Below are 22,635 nucleotides of genomic sequence, written 5' to 3'. Positions count from 1 at the left end.
GGATGAGGGATGAGCCAGGGCTCACTTCACCCGACCGCATCCACAGGGGAGGAGCCTCTGCCCAGCAGCCTCTCTCAACCCTGCCAGCCCTTGTGGCACAGCCTTACCCTGGTAAGGGTCTTAACCAGTCTGTCTGAGCAGGCCTGGCCCAGCAGAAAGTCCCACCAGACCTGGGGGAAGCACAGGGGTGTCGGTGAGCACTAGGGACCCGCGCTGAGGAGCAGAGGGCTCACACATAACCCATGGTCTGGGGGAAGGCATTTGTCTTACAACCTTCTGCAACTTAAAAATGTGAGAGGAACAAAGCTGGAGGTGGGGTGATCACAAGGGAACAGACGTAGCAGGACACCAGATTCCACGTCAGGATGGTCTCCTTATCCATGCCTGTGTGCCCCAGCTGCCTTCAGCGTGCATCCTCCAAAAGAACCACAAAAAGTTCCTTTTTACGTTTCTCATAGAAAAAGAACATGAAAGGAAAGAACTTTTGGGTGCAGCTGCCGGGAGAGGGCATCACAGCCCCAGGAATGAGAAAGGATCAGGCAAGCCTAGCCTGCTCCCTGCTTACCGTGTCCGGGCTACAGATCCTCCTCACCGATGAACTTGAGAACCAAACTTGGAAATCTTCTGCGTGCTGCTAGAAAATGAGGGGACCCAGTCAAAGCATGCTCTGCTCGAGGAGCTGCAGCGCTCCTGCAGCATGTGATAAAGAACACCTCTTCTCTGTTGCACCTGCCAGCGTATTGCTTCTCCCACCACTCATTCCCCCATTTCACTCCTAAATAAACCAACATCATGCAGGTACACAGAGAATAACTGCTCCCACTAGGATTTAGCTGCCAGTTTGCTGTGTCTTGCTCAGACCCGAAGCCGTGTTTTCCCCAAAGCTCTCTGCTGTCTTTCCTCCCCTGCTCCCCCTCCATAGTAACAAAAGGTGTCCTCACCTTGTGTCCATCTCCAGAATTATCTGACTCCCCAACTATTAAGCTATGAAATAAGCCTTCAATAATTATTTGCTTTTAAATTTGATTACGAATTTACCTTTAAGAAAAGCTGCCTTGGGCTCTGAAGAGTCTTCAGATAAGTTAACTTCACTGATATCAACATCAACCATTTCTTAAAGCCTTGCCATCATTCACTGTCCAACATCTCCCATCACTCATGCACTGCTGGGCAACTCAACCAAGTTCGTCTCAAGAGAAGAAGCCTCCAAGAAAGTTAGCTCTCCCCAGAAATCATGGATAATGGTAACTAGTCAAAATAGACTATGCCCCCTCCATGGGGTAGGGGGTAGAGCCACAAGAACACCAATCCAGTAGTATTTTTAGGGGCACTTTGTGGGGACACACATTACCATGAGCAAAGTTTGCCTGGTACCCTGCTTTGTGAAGTGTTGGAGGAAGAGTGGTTGTTCAGCCTGGAGATGAGAAGACTCTGTGGAGACCTTAGAGCACCTTCTGGTACCTAAAGGAGCTGTAACAGAGTTGAAGAGGGACTTTGGTCAAGGGCATGGAATGACAGGGCAATGGGTAATGGCTTCAAAATAAAAGAGAGGCAGTTTAGATTGGATATTAGGAAGAAATTCTTCACTGTGAGGGTGGTGAGACACTGGCACAGTGATTGTCCAGTGAAGCTGTGGATGCCCCATTCCTGGAAGTCTTCTAGGCCAAATTGGATGGGACTTTGAGTAACCTGGGTGTAGGGGAAGGTGCCCCTGCCCATGGCACTAAAGGATCTTTTAGGTCATTCCAATCCAAGCCATTCTATAATTCTATGAAGGGGAGGTGGTGTTGGCCCAGTCAGATTTCTTTTCTCTGTTGGGACAAGGACATCCAACATGGGATGCTACCACACCATGGCAGAGAATCATCCCAAATCCCTGCCAGTAGAGCTGCAACATTCCTCTTGCTCAAATAATGGGGTCCCCATCTTTGTCAAACACAACTTGATGGGTATCTCCTCTGGCTTTCCTGAAAAATACCTGGAAAAGCAAAGGATGGAAAGCAGTATTCAGCTCCAGCATCTGTTCTAGGCAGAGGGCATTTTACAGAGTCACATTGATTTCCTTATTCTAGTTGGTAAAGTCCCCCGTTCAAGGTGTTCGCTTGTGTCTCAGTGATTTCTCTAAAACCTGGCTCAGCACCCAGCTGACTCATGGGAGCTTGTCAGAGCTTCTCACTGCTCCTCACCCCCACATTCCACCTCAGAAACCTCTCAGCACCAGGCTGGGCTTCTCAGAGTAAAACATCCAGGTCAGATGATACCCAGGTAGTGTGATGAACTCCTGTTCTTCTCATCAGCCTTATCTTACCAACCCTAAAAGAAAAAGTGATGCTGGGAAGGTGGGTGCGCATACCCATCTCAAACCTATCCCTGATTTCCTGCTCCATACCAGGAGTCTCAGACACCAAACTTCACCTGCAGAGAAAACAAGAATCTAAGCTTCCTTCCTTTCTTCTTCAAGCTGTGCTCTAGATCCTGCTTCCAGTCTGTTTTCCAGAATATTAGCTGTGTCCAAACAAGTTAAAATAAGTGGTGAAAGGCACACTTGCTGCAACAGCTTTTACTGTAGTCACTTTGCTCAATCAAATAAGACCTGATTAATCTAAAATAGGTCAGAGAAACACAACCCCTCCTTCAAGCACCCCTGTTCATTTCTACTATCACTGCAAGGATCATTGAAACAGCAAGTCAAGCAGAACAAAATAATTAATCAAGGTTTTATATAAGGTTTCAATTTTTATTTTTAAAATGGCTGAGCTGACCTGGCACATTAAACAAACCCAGCAGTACAGTACAGGAGTTATGCCAAGGCAGCATGGGGAGAAGTACATTATCCAGCAGATTTTAAAACTGCAACAGCCTCCATATTTCCAGGTGGGACAAAACACAAAGACACCTACCAACAGCTGAGAGCTGCATCAGAAATCAGTAGGTGCAGAGCAAAAAGCCTTCTTTACAAACACGAAGCCGAAGCTGGGCATCTGCTGACATGATCCCAAAGCAGAGCTGATCTCAAAAAGACAAGACACTGATGCTGCAAGGCAGGAAGGAATGAGCTACTTGTCATCCACAGAAGCCGGTGTTAAATTTGTTTCTGCTGTTTCACACATTCAGGAAATCTGGCCTCTCTCTTCAGTTCCTTGGCACATCAAGGCCATCTCCTCGGTTCTAGCTCCACTCTTCCTTTTCAGCTGAATTTTGTCATTTTTTGTGAACCTCCTGGATTAGCTCCAGCTCTGAAGCACAAGCTGTGACTCAGAGCCATATTGCTGCTCCACTCTCCACTTTCAGCACCTTTTCCCTTCTCAGGCTCCTTTCTGCTCTCCTCCTTCAGAGACACTGCTGCCTTGAGATGCAGCAGGCTGCTGTGGCACTCCCTGAATTTCCTCAGCAACTGTGTAATTGAAGTTTTATCCTTTGCTTCATCCTACCCTTTGGACCAACTCTGTCTCTTTCCCACCAGTTGCTGCAGGCTCCATTCTGGCAGCAGGTTTCTGTCCAGCTCCCATCTGCATTGCAGTTTTGCTGCTGTGGCCATTCCCTGTCAAAGCTGGCAGCTGCTTCTCTAAGGTCCCACCTTTGCCACAGTGAGCTGTCTTTAGCAACAAACTGTGAGAACCTACAGCATTCATTATACATATGCTCCATCCAGCTGGGCTTATGAGCCCGAAATGCATTTACAGGCTCTCTATTACAGCTGAAATAAGAAGCCATGTAAGAAGTCTTACTGTGTTATGGGGGAAAGACGAGCAGATCATCAGTTCACCTTTAGCAATTTTAACTCTGAAGATGTTGTCATTCACCAGACAAATGGACTACGCTCTTAATTAGGAGTGGGCTCCGAACAAGTATTTTTAGAAAACTGGTCAGAACCAACTTTGCTGTCAGCCAAGAAGGGTGGGTTCTAAGAAAGCAAGCACCTACTACAGACCATTGCAATCCTTTCTTGCACAGTACTCTGCTGCAAACATGCCCTGCTTACACCGACCTGCAGTGTTTTCAGACAGATGGATCAGGATACTAACAGACATCTCAGCTAAGCTAAGAAGAGCCAGACTTTTATACACCTCACAGTCCTGACCAGGAAACACTCTCAGCACTTTTTCAAAACCAACCCCCTGAAAAGGGGCATCAAGTTGGCAACAAAACACTGCAGCAACTCCAGCTGCTTTGCAAAACAGTGGTGTCGATGTGGTGTCTACCCACCAAACCTCTTCTCAAGGCTTTGCCAGATTGTTTAAGTCAAGTAAGTGTCTCCATGGAAACCTCCTTTCTCAAAGAGCCTCCTTTGCTTGAGAAATCCCTGCACCCCTTTTATTTAAAAGGGGAAGGCAGTTTGGTAGGAGCATAATGCCTGCCTAGAGAAGTGCCTGTAGCAACAAATCAGTCAGATTTATGCTCCTTAAAAACACATCCATGTTGTGAAATGAAGACATTTCAGGGATGGCTAAAGGTGTGCTACTGCTGCTGCAACCAGCTAGTTCTGCTGTGCCCTCCACCCCTCTCCTAGCTCTTCACTTTCAGCCTCACAGAATATCCTGAGTTAGAAGGGATCCACAAGGATTACTGAGTCCAGCTCCTGGCCCTGAGCAGGACAACTCCAAGAATCATACCATGTGCCGAGAGTGTTGTCCAAATAACCTGCCTTCTTACCACGTGGTCTCCATACCCCTCTCACACACAAACTCTTGGACACAAGTCAAATTGTTTGTTTAAAAAACCTTTAAACTCTAAAAAACCCTAATAGCTAAAGTAATATAAAAACTCAATGCCCATTCTTAAAACATAGAAAAAGTCTTATTGAAGATACCAACTGATTCTCAAATAAGACAACTCTCCGTGCTTAAGAAAAGAAGATGAGTTTTATCCTTTCCCTCCACCAAGCCTGTAGGATACAAAATTATTTCTGCTATAAGATTGCTTGAGATCCCCCAAAAAGGAAATCAGCTTTCTGAAAGGACAGTCAAAACAATTGAATATTTAATGTTCTGATATGGAAGAGAGAACTTTAATATTAGCACGCAAATTAATAATTAAGGGCTGTGATTAAAAATGGTTTCAACTCAGGCATAAGAGAAAGTTAGGGGGGAAAAAAGGCACCAAAGAAGCTGTCAAGTTGTAGTCACTTTCAAGTAACATCAGGGACAGATATTCTTGGAAAATAAGCCCTGGAGATTAATTTTAAGTCAGAAAGTCACAAGTCACTATTTAAGAACCCTCAGAAGACAGGAGTGTGCCATAGACAGGAAGGGCTCTTCAAAAGCCAACAGAGGTGCTGGTGCTGGGCAACTCACACATGAAAGGAGAGGGGAGGAAAGGATGCATTTCAGAGCAACTAGAACAAGGTAAACCCATTCTCTTAAGATTAGGCTAATTACAATTTTTTAAAAAATATTTTAAAAGATTTTCTGAGAACATAAAAACACAATGTGTCTGGTAACTAGAAATTAGGTCCAGGCACACTGTAGCAATCGCCTCCTTTTCCCACCCACCCCTCACGAGTGGGGACAGAACAGCCTGGGACAAGATGACACACAAGCATGGGCACAGTCTTGCAGCTTTTCCCAGCAGAAAGACCTTTGGCAGCACCCCTCTCCAGCAGCCAACAGAAACCAGGCATGACTGAGTCCATGTGGAAGTCGACGAGACAGAAGCACATTGTAAGATGAGGGATAAACAGTCACTGCTGATCCCTTTTCATTATGCAATAGAGGATCCAGAAGAGCAACTTAAAACACATAAAAATAACCTTTTCTATCTTGTTTGGGGAAGTTTAGCAGAAATCTTGCTGCAGGAAAATAAACTCCTGTGCATGCTCACAGATAGGGCACATCTGCATTACAGTTCTCATCTCAATAAGATGCAGAGAAGGGAGTGGGGAAGGGAATCAAAGTCAGAGACATGAAACACATTGTGGATCAAATTGAACCCTGCGCTGTCTGAAAAATAGTCATCTGCCAAATCTGCCAGTCAAATGAGATTTTAGATCAAGAGAGATCTAGCCACTAATTCTATTCCTCCCACATATGCCTCTGAGTCTTCCAGAGGGAATACAAAGTCCTTTTCAAAGGGAATTATTCAAGCATAGTGGCCTTCCATTCCAGTCTCCATCTGAGCTCCAAGCAGATGAGCTCATCAATAGATCATATCCCTTTCCAGGTTGGCAGCTCTACTGTTTTGCCCAAGGAATTCATCCTTGGATACAAGCTTTGTGAGAGGAAACTTAACAATGGAGATGTAATATACACACACAAAGGGAGAGAAGCTGCAAATTGGGGGAATAGACTTCACCCCTCAGCCTTCTGTCAAACAGTGACTGCCCTGGAGCACAAAGGATAGGAGAAGGCCCCTCAGAAGCAAAAGAACTCATAAAGTACCTGCACCCAGTGAAGCTAGTGTAATAGCTGTCATGGACTCGGGGCCAAATCGAAAAAATATATTTAATTAAAGCCCAGGACCAGAGAGGAAAGGGCTGAGCCAGCAGCAGGTCTCACCATGAAGTAATGAATTTCTGTCCAACAGAAGGATGAGAAGTTACTCCAGAATAGGTTTAAACTCACCCCATATGTGACCAAAGCAGTACAGAGAAAGCAGCTCCCACAGTTACAATACACATTTTTTTTGTATCCTTTTCACTATGTGTGAAGTAGCCCTTGGGAGCCACTTGCTATCCCAAAGGACTGCAGAAGAAGAGGTAAAAAACAAGATTAAATTACTTCATCCAACACATCCAAGTACCTGGTGACCATACAAGCAATGACAGACTTGTCTGGTGACAGTGAATTTTCCAGTTCTCCTCTATCCCCAAGTTAAGAAACGCAGCAGTCACTTTATTAAAAATCAGTATACAGTTTAACATCAGCCCAGTGTTTACAACCAATCCCTCTTCTAGTAGTTTCACGTTTCCTGTTGTTTGTTACAGACTATTGGCAACCCAAGAACTCAGTAGCATAAAGAAACCATAATTTCAAAAATTTATGTCCCCACATCTCCACAGAGAAAGCAGCATCCATTATCAGTTTGTTTTCCATTGGACTTGCTCTAAGAAGTAAGAGTTTTCAACATATTTTGTGGGCAAATCTTGTCTTTACAATAGTAACTGTTCTGTTTGTTAATCACACAGGGCAGCATCTCTAAAAAGCCTCACAGCACTGATAAAATAACCCTAAAAGAGCTCTCTGTCATTTTCTTCCTGTGATTTATTTCCTAGAACAACAAAAATTATTTGAGATTTGTTTAACTAGTAGAGTTGCCACTAAAAGGGGAAGAGGGGAGTAGGAGGCAGTTCACACAATTTGGCAAAGAGATCATCCATGAATTGAGTTCCTCAATGGCTGCAGGCAGCACGCAGAGGCTTTGTCCATGCTTCCTCGAAGCATCCAGCAGTGCTGCAGGAGGGATGCACCTTCACCCCCTCGTTCCCCTCTCAGCTGACAGCTTCCTTCCCTCCTCGAGTCATCCAGAGCCCAGAGCAGCCTCCATGGTGTAACAGCAGCTTGGCAGAAGCAGGGAAAGTGCAGCCAGCAAAAGATTTAATTTATTAAGATAAACATGGCGTAAGGGTCCACGTTATTTTTAAAAATAAACACTGTAAGAAATATGAAAACAAACTGGCTTCACTACGTGTAGGTCAGGTTCAGATGTTCTCAGAAAGATCTTGTCACCCATACAAAATGTTCTTCCCCTCTCGTCCCCACCACGAGGATGGAAGGACTGTTCACCTTGTAAGATCAGCCATGTCCTGTTGGGTGCCCTTCCACATACAGTGAGTGATGCCTCTGCCACCCTTCAGGGCAAGTCAAGGTTTTAACAATACCCCTGTGAAGAAGGAGCAGAAGGGGAGAAGGGCAAGTAATTCAGTCTCCACAATGAACATCTAGAAGTCTTGACATGATGACTGTGTTGACTTCACCACTTTAATGGTTGTTCTTGGCTGCCTCTTTAGCTGCAATAATCAGAGGAGTGAGACTGGATAGAGGCTTTGCAATTTTCAAGAACTGGTGCTAGGACAAAACAAAAGGAAAACTGGTTAGATTTTTCAGAACGTGCCGCAGAAGTGGCTATTCTAAGCATTTTTACCTAAACCCATACGAAATCTAAGAACATACTCTAGTTTCTGAATGCACGAATCCAGAAGCTCTGGATTCTATAACAAAATTTTGGGGATTGCCTAAAGTGATGTAAAGATTTGCACTCAACACATGCTAAATTATCCAATGTTTGCATATGTTCAAGATCAAGCAAAAGTCAGCAAATTTTTCTGGGGAATTATAAAGTTGCAAAATCTATAGCGAAATCCAGTGTGAAAGAAGGTGTACCAAAATCAACCTATGTGTTTCAGACACAAGGGATAGGGCTTCATGCAAGAATCACCTCTCATTTCCCTGTTCCTCATTGTCACAGGTCTGGAGAAAGCATTGCCTTGGCCTTCTACCAGATATCAGAAATTTTCAAAGCAGCTGAAATTTGGAAGAGCAGCACAGAGCTTGCAACATAGCACCATTCCATCTCCTATATAGGTGCTCTTTTTAAATAAAACAGTATTGATTATCAAAACAGCTCTCAGGTGAGAGTGAAGGGCAAGTCCACAAGCTGTTCTGAAAACAAAAAGCAACAATAATCCACAAGACTTCTAAGCATCACAAGGGATCAATCATCCAAGGCAACATGCTTCAGAGATGGAAAAAAATAAAAAGTAAAAATTCAGAGGCTGCAAGGTAGTTAATAACAAGCTGAAGTGTTACAGTCAGAATGTTCTCCTGCTCCGAGGAACAGAACATAACTTCTTTCTGATATTTTAGGACTGAAAAGTCCAGAAGAAAAAATGATCTTTCAGCTACTACCATATTGTCAGGCATTTATGCTTCATTATAGTTACAGAAGGCAGCAACACACCCAAGTCTGAGCGCACTACACAAATTAGTGGAGAGAAAGGAAAACAAAATGTAAACTGTCTGGTACTGAAGGTCTGAGTGTTCCTGATCACAGATCTATTTTATAAAGACTTACATATTCTACCCTCATGGAAAATTTGATAGAAAGAACACACAAAACACTCTTCTCATCCATGTTGGTAAAAAATCCTGGCAGCTTGGTCCTCAGCTTTCACTGTGAGTTCAGACTAAGACACCAGGTTTTCAGTGAAATATCTGGTTATAAGGTGGTGAGGCACTGGCACAGGTTGCACAAAGAAGCTGTGGATACCCTGTCCCTGGAACTCTACAAGGCCAGGTTGGATGGGGCTTTGAGCAGCCTGGTCTAGTGTAAGGTGTTCCTGCCCATGGCTGGGGAAATGGAACCAGAGGATCTTTAAGGTCCCTTCCAATCCAAGCCATTCTATAATTAAGATATCTCACAAGCTTTGTTCCATCATCTCTCTAAGGAGTAATATCAGGCAAAATATTGTAAAAGTGAACTGCTCCAGTTAACTGAAGCCATCAACAGTTCAAAGAGCTTAGTGATCCCTCCTCCCAAAAGGAGACAGCCAGAATATCTGATAGCTAGAACCCTTCCTGCTGTCCAAACTGGAACAAGCATGACAAGACAACACACACAGATGTCATGGCCAGCCACATGAAGAAACGAGGAGAATTAGGGGGCTCAGCATCTGGCAGGCCTGGGACACAGCTATTATTTGAGTCTGGACACAGAAGACGTTGCACAGCTGCTGCCAGTAGCCAGTCCTGGAAAGGGAGCAGTCTGTTATAACTTTATTATAGATTTTTGTTGGAGGACTGTGGTTTTTGCCTTTTTCCCCTGAGAGGTTACCTTACCTTGTGCTTTCAGCTGATGCAGTATTTAAGATCTCAAACAGGATCTCACCCCTAAGCCTGGCCTCACTCAGGATTGTGTGATTGTAGTGTTCCTGTCTTGTTCCCTATCACATACCTGTAGCAGCTCTTTTGCAGAACCTCTCTTTTCCACATCCATCTCAAGACAGCGATTTAAGAAGTCTCGGAATATGGGTGAAAGCTTTTCTGGATTCTGCAGTTCTGGAGTCCCGTTAGTAGCAATGAGATACAGGGCCTGAGACAAAAACAAGCACCCAGGAAACAGGAGGTTATGAAGATTAGATTCCATCTCTGGATTACAGACACCCATTTCTCCTCTCCCTCCCACAGTTCAATAGGGAGGAAAAAACCCCACCTTATCAGGGTCACTAATCAATGCCTACATTTCAGCAAACAGAATAGCTGCCAGCTCTATTTTTTTGTGGATGAGATCCAATCCTTTATTGTTTTACCCTTGTAATCTGGGTTTTGAATCCTGCAGCCCTCTCAAGAGATTACAAGGACAAAAACAACATTCCAGACCCTGTTTACATAGGGAAGTTAACTGGCACGACTCTATCATTACTCCTGTAATGACTATATCCTCATGGGAAGGTAACCCTGACTAAATAGATTTTTTTCTCTTGGTACTGTGCCTGAGTGCACAAGGCCTAACACATCAACACTATAAAGATGCAGCTGGCTCCTTATAAAGGATGCCCAGAAGACCCTTGGGCATCTTTCCTGAAGGAAAAAAGCAGTTTTGCTACTGCTTGGGGATAAAGCATTCACATACATCCTCCTCTGAGACTCAAGTGACTCAAAATTCAGCCATTTCAGGATTTAATGTGAGAAATTTCCTGGATGAATTTTCAAGAGAAACAGAAATCTGTCAGAGACTTGTTAATATACAGGCTTTTTGAGCACATCACTCAACATGTCCCATGGGAGCAGTCTGATAGCCTGGGAATTGCCATCAATTGAGTTAAATGAAGCCAAAGTATTTTTACTTTAACTCAGCACTGTTTTATTCCTTATAGTCTTCTTGGCTGCTACACTTCTGTCCCAAAAATCCCCTCCATTGCAAGAGATGGGAAAAAAACGTTAAACAGAATTTTTCTAGATCCCTCCAACCCGTGCAACTGGGGAAAAAGCCATAAACCTAGCTTATATTAAGAGCAGTGATGTCCCTACATCCTGACAGCATATCTCCTTTTGTTAATAATTAAACAAAGGAAAGACATCAGGAGGCTTAAGCCCTGTCTAAAGGCTTATTACACTTTGAATTTGACTTGGAGCATACAAGGAGGAGCAATCTGCCTGCAGGAAAAAGCTCCCACTAGAATAGAATTGAATAGAATAATAGAAACATAGAATGCTTTGGGTTGAAAGGAACCTTAAAGATCACCTAGTTCCAATACCCCTGCCATGGGCAGGGAACCTACACCAGGTTGCTCAGAGGAGAATTCGCTCATTCACAGTGTAGAAAGTTTCAAGACATGACTGCTTTGTTGCCTTAAGGTAGAACTTCTGCCTCTATTAGCACCACAGAAAGTGGGAAATTACGAGTGTCATGATCTAACTCATAGAAGAACCCACACCTCTGCTACCCAGAGAAAACCATGGCTTTTAACCAAGACTATCTCAGTCTTCTCAGTATGACATCTAAGGAGGCCACGGGATCGTTTGAGTTACACGGGCTGGAGGTGATGAAACCACACCGGAGGATTCACATGAGCTCAGCTCCACCAGCAGCTCAGTGAACACCTGAGAAGAAAAGCACTCTCTTACTCTCAGAGGGTTCTCATTGAGGTAGGGGGGCTCTCCTTCGATCATCTCGATGGCCATGATCCCCAAAGACCAGATATCCACTTTGGGCCCGTAAGCTTTCCGCGTCACCACCTCGGGGGCCATCCAGTACGGGGTGCCCACCATGGTGCTGCGCTTGCTCTGCTCAGGAGTGATCTGGGCACAGAAGCCGAAGTCAGCTGGAAAATTAAAATAGGGTGGAGGGAAAAGACATAGGAATCAGCAAGTTTCTCCAAAAACAACCCTTATTGATACCAGAGCTACAGTACACTTCAGGCTGCTGCACTGTCTGGTGTGCTGCTGCTGCTGCAGCTGTGACAGGAGCTTTGGTTTTGTGGCTAACACAGAGGATTGGTGTTTAGAGCCAAGTTTCTAAACCTGGCTCTCAGAGGCCATGAGGATTCTAGAGCTGCTGACTTGTCTGTGTGAAAGATGGGGATCAGGAAATAACCACACACAGAAGTTAAGACACTCACCTGTGTAGCAGCATTACACAGATGTTACACACTATGTAACATATGGACTAAAGACCATTCCTGGGTATGTGAAAACAGGAATTAATGCAAGACTGATCTAGATACTCCTCGCAGACCACACGCTGCACTGTCTGGTGATATTTTCAGTCCAAGGGTATTACTTCCCCTGTAGACATATCATCCTTCAAGCAGCATTTATTTTACGGAGCAAAGAGTGTTCGGAATAAATTGAAAGTGCCTAAATTTATACTGATTATTTTCTTTGAACAGAGAGAAAGATGGAGGATCTTCATACAAAGATTGCTGAACCCTATGTTTTATTTGTATTTGGCTCACCAAAAGAAAACTAAATCTGTTCTTGTGAGCCCAGCAGAATCAACACAGCAAGATGACTGCCCATCCTGACACCCTATGGCATCACAGGTCTAATTTTAGGAAGAATTATGAAAATTAAACTGATTCCTAGCTGAGTTTTCATCAAGGGTAAATACCAGGAAAGGACATATGGCTCATAAACAGGGCAAATTTCCAGCAGAGCCAACAAGCAGCTCAGATCCAGAAGGTTACTGCATCATATCCACAGGGATTTCTCTAACTTGAAACTACAGCCTGGCACCAGCACACCGTGTTCAAAGAAATTATTCCATAAGAATAGAGCACCTTGGCCTCCATCAGCTATTCATTGCTAATGCTCCTGAGACCTGGCTCTATCAAAGTTCAGCTTTAGTTTAAAAAGCAATTATGTGCAAAAAACCCCACCTTCTTACTCAGCATATCTGCACTCTGTGAATTTTGAGTCATATCTGCTATCGCTGCGAACAAAAATAGATTTATTTATGCCTGTTGGGTGCTAGCCAACAGAACTGAGAGGAAGAAAAAGGGAGCACCAGTCTGTTAAAGTTATAGGTGGAAGATAATAATTCACTGATTTCCAGGGTTATCTCTGCATGGACAATGACAGCTACCTTAGCACCCAACGGGCAGAACAGTCTCAAGATTTTCATTACCAGTGATACCACAAGGAGGAAATAGCATTTAGGCACCAGTCTGGGCTGGTATTGTAAAATTAAATGATTTCTAGTTACACAGTTTTCAATTCTCCCTCCATTTCCCCTGCCCCTTGAGTACCTGCAGTATTTTCCAGACTGAAGAGGTTGCTCATAAATAAAGACTTCTAGCCTTACACCTTCCAACTGAGCTTTCTGGGCTGGAGTAGCATTAAAACACTGTTATTTTAGTTCACATAAACAGATGGCCCAAAGCTACGTGAAGCCCGAGCCTCACTTCAAGTCTGGTATCAGTTCACAAGGATTTGTGTTTGCCAGTCTCCATTAAAGCAAATGACACAGAAATATCTACAGTAGCATTTCTACAGCCTGTTCATCATGACAGCATGAAGCACCTCCAACACCCATCTCCCTAAAATGCCTGGCCCAGAGCAGATAACTGGCACAGGTTTCTAAGTCATCAGCAGTAATGTTCCCTGCTTACTTAGTTTGACAGAGCCATCCATTCCCAGCAGGATGTTGTCACTCTTGATGTCCCTGTGAATAACTTGGTTCGAATGGAGGAATTCCAGGGCTTGGAGACACTGAAAAATAATTGAGACATTCTTACTGTGCATGAAATTATTCACCAGTCACAATTAGCCAACTAAAGGACTCAGACTGTGCATATTTGGTAGTAAGGGTGCAGTGTGTTGGGACATTTCATATGTTCAGTATGTGCAGGGCCACAGGGAGTTGTCACATTGGGATCAGCAGGTCCTAGGAGGACAAGTTAGTCCCAAAGGACTTGAAGAACAGACCAAACCAAGAGGATCCCATTTCCCACTCTAGTTCCTGCCTCTGTGGTGAAACACGAGGCTTGCGTTAGCATTGCATGCTGCGTCCTCACAGGTGAAAGCCATCCTCTAGAGGAACGACTGTCACGTTAGAGAAGCTGGAAACATTTCCATGGAGTCAGTGACAGGTTGTGGGAAGTCTGTGTCCCATTCCCAACCAGAGCTCCCTCCGAGTGCTGCCTCACCTCGCGGCACACGGCGGCGATTTGTCCCTCGTCCATGCAGGTCTCCGTCACGACATCGGTCAGGGAGCCTCCTGCCAAGTACTCCATCACCACCCAGAGCTCTTCTCCTACAAGGTAACTGAAGAGCCCAAGCCAGATTTTAAAATCAGAATGCACAGGGCTGTAAAGCTCTCTTACAAGTGCAATAAAAGCAAGAGCTGCAGTTAACAGTACTGGGGAACCACGTGCTCCTGGTACTGTCTGTGCATGGGAGCATCCGATCACAGCCTGAATGACCAAAGAGAAGGGTGAGTGCACAAAGTTCAGGAGAGATGTAGTGCGAGAGCTGGCTACAAGTTTCCTCTCCATAAAAGCAAGGCTGAATTTTTCTACCATGGAAAGAATGCAGACTAAGGTGGAGACCTGACCTTACAACTCCTCCTCCTGCTGGGAGAGAAGGCCAAGAGCTACTACTCAAGGATGGGGTCCAAGCATGCAACCCAGATATTTGGCACACAGCAATGGCTTCTGAGGGCTCTTGCACTGGAAGAGGTGCTGGGGGCTGTTTCACTACTCCTGGCATCCTGCTGTCCTAAGCAACAATTGCTTTGCCTCAGCCCAGGGACAGTTCTGGGTGACACAAAAGATGGCTACCCACAATCAATCAAAGAGCACTATTTTTTTTTTTTTTTTTAAGCATTGTGCATTTGAAAATCACCTCAATCTTTTCCATGTTATCAAACTAGTCTGTGATTTGGTCTGAAAATTTCAGAACCATTTATAAAAGCAAAAGAGTATGCCTTATTGGACAAAACAGCAATTCTAAAGACTTAAAAAATGAAACCCACAAAAGGCAGGTCTTTTCTAAAAAAGGCTCATAGGAAGATGGGGAGGAGACGGTTGAGATGAGAGTGGCTTTTCTCAGTCACTTGGGATATTCCTCTCTGCTGAGTGTGTGTGTACCCATGTTTAAAAGAGGAAGACAGGCGATGAAGGCTTCAGCAATAACTCATTAAAAACAAACAAAAAAAGAATAAACAAACCACCCAAAACAAACCAAAAAAAGAAACCAAAGAAAAAACAAGCACATTAGAAAACCCACCAACGATTTCTGCCCCTTTTTGGACCCATCAACACAAACTTCCATGACCAATAAATCCATCAGGATGACACATTCCTGAAGGAAGGAATCATCAGTATGAAAACCCATCTTTTCAGCCTATCCTCTCATTTTTCAAGTGGACAGATGAGTCAAAAGTGAGAGGACAGAGAATCTAATTAAAAGCTTCATCTGGCATTAGAGTTCATCAAGGACACATTTGCTTTGCTATGAAACACTGATCCTACTGAGGAATGCATTTGGCAGGAGCCACATGCAAAAGCAGGGATAGGTACTAGGGAACAACTAGGTAGAAAGCAACAGTAAAGGAGAAAGAAGCCATTAAGCTTGGCAAAGTAGACAGAGATGAGTGAGACATCACAGGAGTGAGCAAGGTCCCCCAAAGGACACACTGACAACACTAAGCTGTTGAAAAAAATCCCCCTAACTAGTAACAATGGTCTGAGCTACCTGGATGACAGTAGTGGTACAGCTATGGACAGCTTTTAATTCCAGAGACAAAGTGGGCTTTGTCTTGGCTTGCTGATGCTGAGGACCGTGCAGGGAGGTGCCATCTGCAGATTCTTCCAGGATACAAAGCCCAAGGGCACAGGGCTGTGCTCCTGCAGCAGAGGTCTCAAACTCCACTGTGGAACAGAAGCTGATGCACTGCATTTTGTTTTCCCAGCATTACAGACCCCAGCAACAGCAGCACCACCTGCAGAGCAGCCCCTGTGAGTGAGAGGGGAGCAGCAAGACTGCTTTCAGGAGCACTCCTGCTAACTCTGTGGGTCATTTACTTTCTGTTGGGCTCTGAAAGCCCAGCTCCATCCACACTCTTCCTTCCTGCTCCTATGCCATAGCTGCTTCTTCACTGCTGCCAAATCAGGCTCTCTGCAGATTTTATCAGCACCCTCTCAACACATCACCCACCATGGACATCACAAGGTTTCCCTTCACTGCCAGTAGCACTCTCTGCAGCCCAAATGCACTTGACTGTAAGAATGAGGGCAGAATGAGCTCTTTGCATGACAATCTCAGGTTCCACATGCTGGGAGCAAGCTGGTATCTCTCTGCATCCAAAACAGATGGAGTGAGCCAAGAACCACCCTGTGAAACAAAGCTGAGCCATGAGCAGCCACAAACATGTGCCAAGATCCTGGCAACAAAACATTTGATAGATTTGACATAACACACAGGGAATGGAACTTAACAGTGGCTCCCTGCCAGCTGTCACCAAAGGAATGCCATTCCAGGGTGGTACTGTCTTGGGGATCTTTCCACTCTCTTCCCAGTCCTAGTCACTGAGCTGCCCACTGTAGGCATGACTCAAACCCACTCTCAGCAGTTCTAGAGACACCACCAGGAAGCCCATACATCTACACGCTGCTGTGATGTGACATCAGGCACAGCATGGGGTCACATATTGTCACCCACAGTCACCTTCCAGAACAAGCTGGAAGTAAGAAAAACCTGGTGAAAATCTGTGAGGAAGAAGGAGATGGTCTACAGCTTTCTCTTCATTCATCTGCAAGGGCAGGTAATGTAAGGTGTTCCTCAGCCTCCACTTAGACACCTTAGGAAGCTGTTCACCAAGCTCTCTCTATCACAAATACATATTCTTTATTGATGACATTGATAGAATTTGGAGCTGCCCAGAAGTGTGAGTTCATTCATTACAGAATTTTGCACCAGTAACATGCCTCCAGCATGCATGTAGCCTGGAAAGAAACCAGTGTGTTCTTGTAGCATGACTGTCTTACATCTTCAGCTTTATTCATTACCATCTATCCACTACAGTTTGGGGTTGGGGTAAATGAGGCTACCACTTATTTGGGGGTTTATTAAGTTAAGGAGTTGTCCAGAACAAACCTAAAGGGCAGGAGTTAGCTTTGCCAAGCAGTGGGTATCTGATGCCTGTGTTTAGGTGGCTGAGTTTAGAAGCAGGGCTCTGAGGGCCTCTTTCATGCAGCAGAAAGGAAGTGGCACCTCCAGCAGGTAACTCAGCACAAGTGGCTGTTGTCTGTACAGAAGACTAGTGTCACTGTCTTCAGAGCCAGATGCTTCCAAATCCAGCTCCTAAGTACAGGCCATGTCACTATCTTAAATATCACAGCACACCTTTGTGCAATGCTGGCCACTACGGCTGCAGCAGAAAAGCTGCTTAACCACACCAAGTAGGCCAGGCAGTTAACAGAGGACAAAGCACAGGAAACCCTTGCATAAGGGCAGGAGCTGAGAGAGCTGGTTTATGCCAATGACTACCTTGCAGCTGCCCTTAGGGACTCAGAAGGGCAGGCACTGTAACAAAACCACAAAGCAGAAACCAGGCCCCACAGTGATCAGCACATCCTTTCTCCACCTCCTTCAGCAGGAGGCAGAAGCCAGCAAGTGGCATCCAAATATCAGCTTAGTTCAGCACTTGGGAAGCACAGGCACATTTAGGCTGGGTAAGAGGGACACAGCTTGCCAGCAAAAGAATCCTGCAGTTGCAGAGCTGAAGTGGCATAATAGGCACAAGAACCCCCATGTTCATCCCAGCTGCTGTTCTGTCCATGTGCAGCACTCAAACAAAAGCTAATCCCTCTGAGAAAGATTAGTGAAAGTGGAGGACAAAAGCAGCAGCTTTTGTTGCTGAAAGTTTGAACGAGACAGGGAAGTGGAGCGATCCTGCAGCTGGGATGCACTGGCTAGACAAGGGAAGTGAACGTACACAGCAATGCTCTCTAATGGGAAGAGCCTGCCTCTCAAACAGTTTTGTCAAAACAAAGCCTCTAACAAGCCAAAGGAAAATAACAGTTCTAGCCCAGATGCAATTCTTAACCACTTGTTTCATTTTACACTGGTAACATTCTTCTCCTCTCTCCAGGAAGAGGCCATGTGCCCAGCATCAGATCCCTGCACACACACCTCTGCCATAAAAATTTCAGGAGCAGACTTTCTGTCTCCTCAACAAAGTAGCTCTTTACAGCTTTGCATGGGACTCAGCACCACAAAAATTCAGAAATCAACTGCTGCAGTTTGTAAGTACCACCTTTTTTAGCTAAGACACTAAAAGCCTGCAAAAGAAACCTATTAAAGAAACAGCTGATTAGATTTTGATATACACACAGAGCAAAAAAGTGTGCAAAGCCTCTCTCATATTTCCAGAGATTCTAGGTCACATCCCTTTGTTGTATCTTCCAAAAAACCCAAGCTGCTGAGATTAAAGTCTGCAGCCCACCTTATCAAAGCAGTCTTTACCCTTACAAAAAGGCAAACCTGTGTTTCATCAGAACTGCTACATTCAGATGGTGAGAGAGGCAGACTGAAAATCTTGCTGCAGCTCAAATGGAAAACTAGCTATAATTTTAACAAGTCAGTGACACAGGCTTGACACAATGCAGCACTGTGATGTCGATGGTGAATTCAAGCCACCATGAAATGCTTTTTGCCTGCTGGGCTTTCAGCATCACAGAATGCTTTCGGTTCAAAGGGACCTCAGAGACCACCTTGTTCCAAACCTGGAACCATGGGCAGGGACACCTTCCATTACACCAGGCTGCTCAGAGGCTCACCCAACCTGGCCTTGAACACTGCCAGGGCAGCTGTATCTTCTCTGGGCAGCCTGTGCCAGTGCCTCACCACACTCACAGTAAAGAATCCCTTCATCATACCTAACCTAAATCTACCCTCTTATCTGAAAACTGTTCCCTCTTGTTCTATCACTGTCTGCCTTAAAAGTCACTTTCCCTCTTCCTAAAAGTTCCCTAAAGTACTGCAAAGCTGTGTTGAGGTCTCCCCAGACCTCATGTTATGTGTCACATGTCATTCACCCTCACTGCTGTCACAGTACTGTGCAAAAACCTCAGTGGACAGTCACAGAGACAGCACTGCATCTAACCCTGGCAGCAGTCTGCTCCTCTGGCAGCAGAACACCAGCATTGCTCAGTGGAGAAGAAAAGAAGAGGAAAGCAAATAGAAATAATACATTTCAAACTGTTTCTACTTCTCCTTTAGTAAGAGGAAGGAAATAAGCAGGAAGTTTGTTGTGTCAAATTTGGTAAAGGAGAGAGATGAAAAATGCAGTCCTGACAGGACCTTAGTTGCCAGCATCTCCGAAGAGAGCCTAGACATCCCATTAACACTGGTTCAGATACCTGTTTCTTCTCATTCTGGAGAGAGACTGCCAGGCCACCCACACTCCCACAATGCTTTAAGCAGTACAAGGTTGTTCTACACTTGCATTAAGCTGAGCCAGGAGCCCTTAAGACACTTAAGACAAGAAAGTGTTTTCCAGTGTCCCTTTGTGAGCCCTTCAAATACTGACATACCTGTCCAAGTAATTGACAATGTTGGAGTTTTTGTTTTCCCTCATCACAAGGATCTCATTAATAATCAGTTCTTTCTTTGGCTGCTGCTGCAAATTCATCTGTTTGATTGCAACCTGCAATGAAAAGAGATCAAGTAAAGCATTATTGCAGGAGTCCCCAGAAACCTGCCACTACCAGTCAATTTAGTCCCACATCCACATGAGGGAGGAAAAACACCTTTTGATCATGAGGTCACTTTTTCATCATCAGCTACTGAATTACCATTCCATAACTCCTGCAGCCTGTCCATTTCCACATACACTGGATGATACTTAATGAAAAAAAGAACGAGGGGAACTGCCATTTTCATACTGGACCTTAATGTCACAGCTGGATAGCTATCTCCATCTACAGTTTCTTGGTAACAGAGATCCCCTTGCTCTGGCATGGACTGGTATGTCAAAAACTTTTTGCTTCTGAAAGGATTCTTATTAATTTTATTTTTAATTGGATGTTTCTGGAAAGTTTTTGGTGGTTTTTTTTTCCTTGCTCCCATGCAAATTTCGGCTTCTAGAAATCTGAAGTAGGGTGGGTAAATAACACAACCATGTTTAGCATTTCAAGGTAGTCACTCTATTTCTTTTGTCACAACAAGACCTGGGGGAGAGAAGCACCAATGTTTACATAAAAGGCTGAAAAGAAATGAATTGGAGTCAGCTTTATGTCCAGTCATGCGTGAAGGGCAACAGGGATGGATTTTTCAGCTGCAACCCTTTGGTTTCATAGCTTTCTCCCTGTTTTAGGATGCCTGCTCTGCATGTATGTATGCAAAGAACAAGAACAAGAGTTACAACAAGTTTGTAACTCTTGTATTCAGGTTTCCACACTACCACTACTCCGTGAGAGCCCCTGGCCCGCAGAGGCTCTTTCAAATCAGTAAAGCTACTCAGCACAGCTGGAGGCAGAGATAACTCACAGAGGTTACAGCTCAACTGCCTTTGATACAATATTTTGGCAAAGGGAATGAAGTGAAACTATGCCTTTACAAAACTGCTTCATGCAGAGAAAGAGGCCTGGGTGAATGGACTGCAGCCAGCAACTACAGTAACTCACAAAAACAAGGATTTTAAAAAATAAGTCACAAAGTGCCAATATAGATGGATACAATTAGCATTTTGATAGTATAGCAGGGAAGACTATACAAAAATCCCAACACATGAGAAGGCAAGAGCAGACAGACATGCTGCTTTTCCACAGTACTCATGAGGGCTGTACTTTAAGGAGACAAAAACAAAAACCCCAGGCTGCTCTTTGTACAAGACCAGAGAGAAGAATGAAAGATGAAGAAGAAAGGGAAGGCATTTTATGCAGATAAAGAAATTCCCAGTGTTTCCCTGCACTGAGCTCCTGAGTTCAGTGCACTTCATAGAAAGGAACAAGCAACAGCATGACAAAGTTACAGTGATCCCAAAGGCAGATTTAAAAATTTGCCTGATCACACTAGGAAAATAGGAATGATTTAGAAGTCTGTTGTAGTACAAGAGTTCAAATTTTCACAAGGGAGTCACCCAAGGGGTCCAGAAAGAAAGCAGAGAACCATCAAAGGACTTCCTCCTATAAAATTTCTCATTGCTTCAAAACAAATATAAGAACCCTTCCTTAAAGGCTGCAATTAAAGTGTGTTAATTCTTCAGGAACTGAAAAAGGAGGTGAAGGAATTTCAGGAAAAAGCACAGTCATGAAATTTAGTGGTGAATAACTCTTACATTGTACAAATGCAAAGTAGACACACATTGTTGCAGACTTCCATAAATATATCTGGAATAACACAAACTTTCATCTTTTAAAAAATTCTCCATCTAGAAATAAAGGTTTCCACAGATGCTGCATATCCATCACTACTAGTTTATGATGCAGGAAATAACTATGGCACTTCTTAATACTTGTGAGGGGAAAAAAGAAAAGACAGGCATTCCTTCTCTCACAATTCAAGGACAGAAAGTAAGTGGCCAAGGGTGGGACAGGAACTATTTCTATGCAAGTTAAGTCCTGTAAGTGTAGGAAGCAGAGGAGCAGAGGGCAAATAAAAGAGTTTGTATGAAGACAGGGAGCAATCTTGGGGAAGAAGAGAGAAACTTTTACTGAGGAACTGCCCAGTCCAAACATTTGCTTCTAGCCTTTCCCATCACAGAAAGAATCTTTATAAATATGAAATGATTCAGCAATCAAAACTTGTGAAGTCATTTTTTCCAGTTCTCTGCTCAGACCACTCAACCATGTCTCATTAGTAAGTAAATAAAGACCTCATTAAAAATAAGATGTCATGAATCCCTAAAAGACAGTCTTTATTTTGCAGCATCAACTTGAACTTTTGGGACACAATCCAAAATCCACTGCTGTGGTACTCTGGCAGCACTTACCTCCTGTCCTGTAGCTACATCTATTGCTGTGTAAACTGTACCTGAGGCTCTAAAAAAGAGAAAAGAAAAAAATTATTTATTAGTGTCTCAAAGTAAAAGTGAGAGCTTAAGACATGCCCCTTCCCACTTTTCTCTCTGAAATGCTCTCAATCCCATTCCTTTACATGCAATAATTCCAGTGGTAAACATCTGAAATATTTCTGAGACAAGGCTGTTGTTGAGGCAGAAGCCAGAGGATTTATGGGGAGAAAAGTTCCTAATAAGGAACACTATGGTTGTCCAAACCCTTGCTGCTAAACCAGCAAACTGTAGGACTGTGAATTTATTCCATTTCAAGCAGCATGACTGCCTGGGCTTGCAGAATGCCCAACATGATAACAGAGCAACAGGATCAGCTGAAGTAAACAAATGGGGCATTGTTCTGAGGAAAACAGGAGTTTGAGCCTCAGCATGTGGATCTGACTGCAGATCTGTGTTTTGCCTCAGTACAGTCTCTTCTACAACCTCTGCTTTCCCCCTACCTTGCTTAGAGGGGCACAGCACATGCTTGAGGAGAGCTGATTCAGAAGCAAATCTGTAAATTGAAGATGGTCTTGCAGTTCTTTCCCTGCTTGTAGCTGTATTTATCAACCTGATCATCTAATGGCATAATTTCTTATATTACAACACAATTCCACAAAAACCCAGTCCCTGTGACTTTGCCAGGAACAGGATGTGGGGGGATGTGGAACCCAGCAAAACAACCAAAAACAAAAAGAAAAA

The 22,635-nt window shown here is 44.1% G+C and overlaps 1 protein-coding gene across 5 annotated transcripts in view; it reads right to left on the bottom strand.

Annotated features, from left to right (window-relative positions):
* Window positions 1–2,716: 2,716 nt before the first annotated feature.
* Window positions 2,717–22,635, bottom strand: part of PAK1 (p21 (RAC1) activated kinase 1) — a 101,845-nt gene continuing 81,926 nt past the window's right edge. For all 5 annotated transcript variants that reach the window (XM_041461909.1, XM_041461906.1, XM_041461910.1 and 2 more), the window contains 7 exons: window positions 21,874–21,922; window positions 19,475–19,587; window positions 14,084–14,201; window positions 13,547–13,646; window positions 11,562–11,758; window positions 9,889–10,026; window positions 2,717–8,003 (listed from right to left, as the gene is read on the bottom strand). In XM_041461909.1, the coding sequence (XP_041317843.1) occupies window positions 7,917–8,003; window positions 9,889–10,026; window positions 11,562–11,758; window positions 13,547–13,646; window positions 14,084–14,201; window positions 19,475–19,587; window positions 21,874–21,922 (802 nt within the window). In that variant the 3' untranslated portion in view covers window positions 2,717–7,916. The remainder of the gene's footprint in view (window positions 8,004–9,888; window positions 10,027–11,561; window positions 11,759–13,546; window positions 13,647–14,083; window positions 14,202–19,474; window positions 19,588–21,873; window positions 21,923–22,635) is intronic.

This window comes from Pyrgilauda ruficollis, unplaced genomic scaffold (assembly GCF_017590135.1).
Source record: "Pyrgilauda ruficollis isolate IOZ18807 unplaced genomic scaffold, ASM1759013v1 scaffold158, whole genome shotgun sequence".
Lineage (NCBI taxonomy): Eukaryota > Metazoa > Chordata > Aves > Passeriformes > Passeridae > Pyrgilauda > Pyrgilauda ruficollis.
The sequence above is the reverse complement of the archived record's forward strand: the minus strand, read 5'-3'. Positions and strand labels throughout refer to the sequence as shown.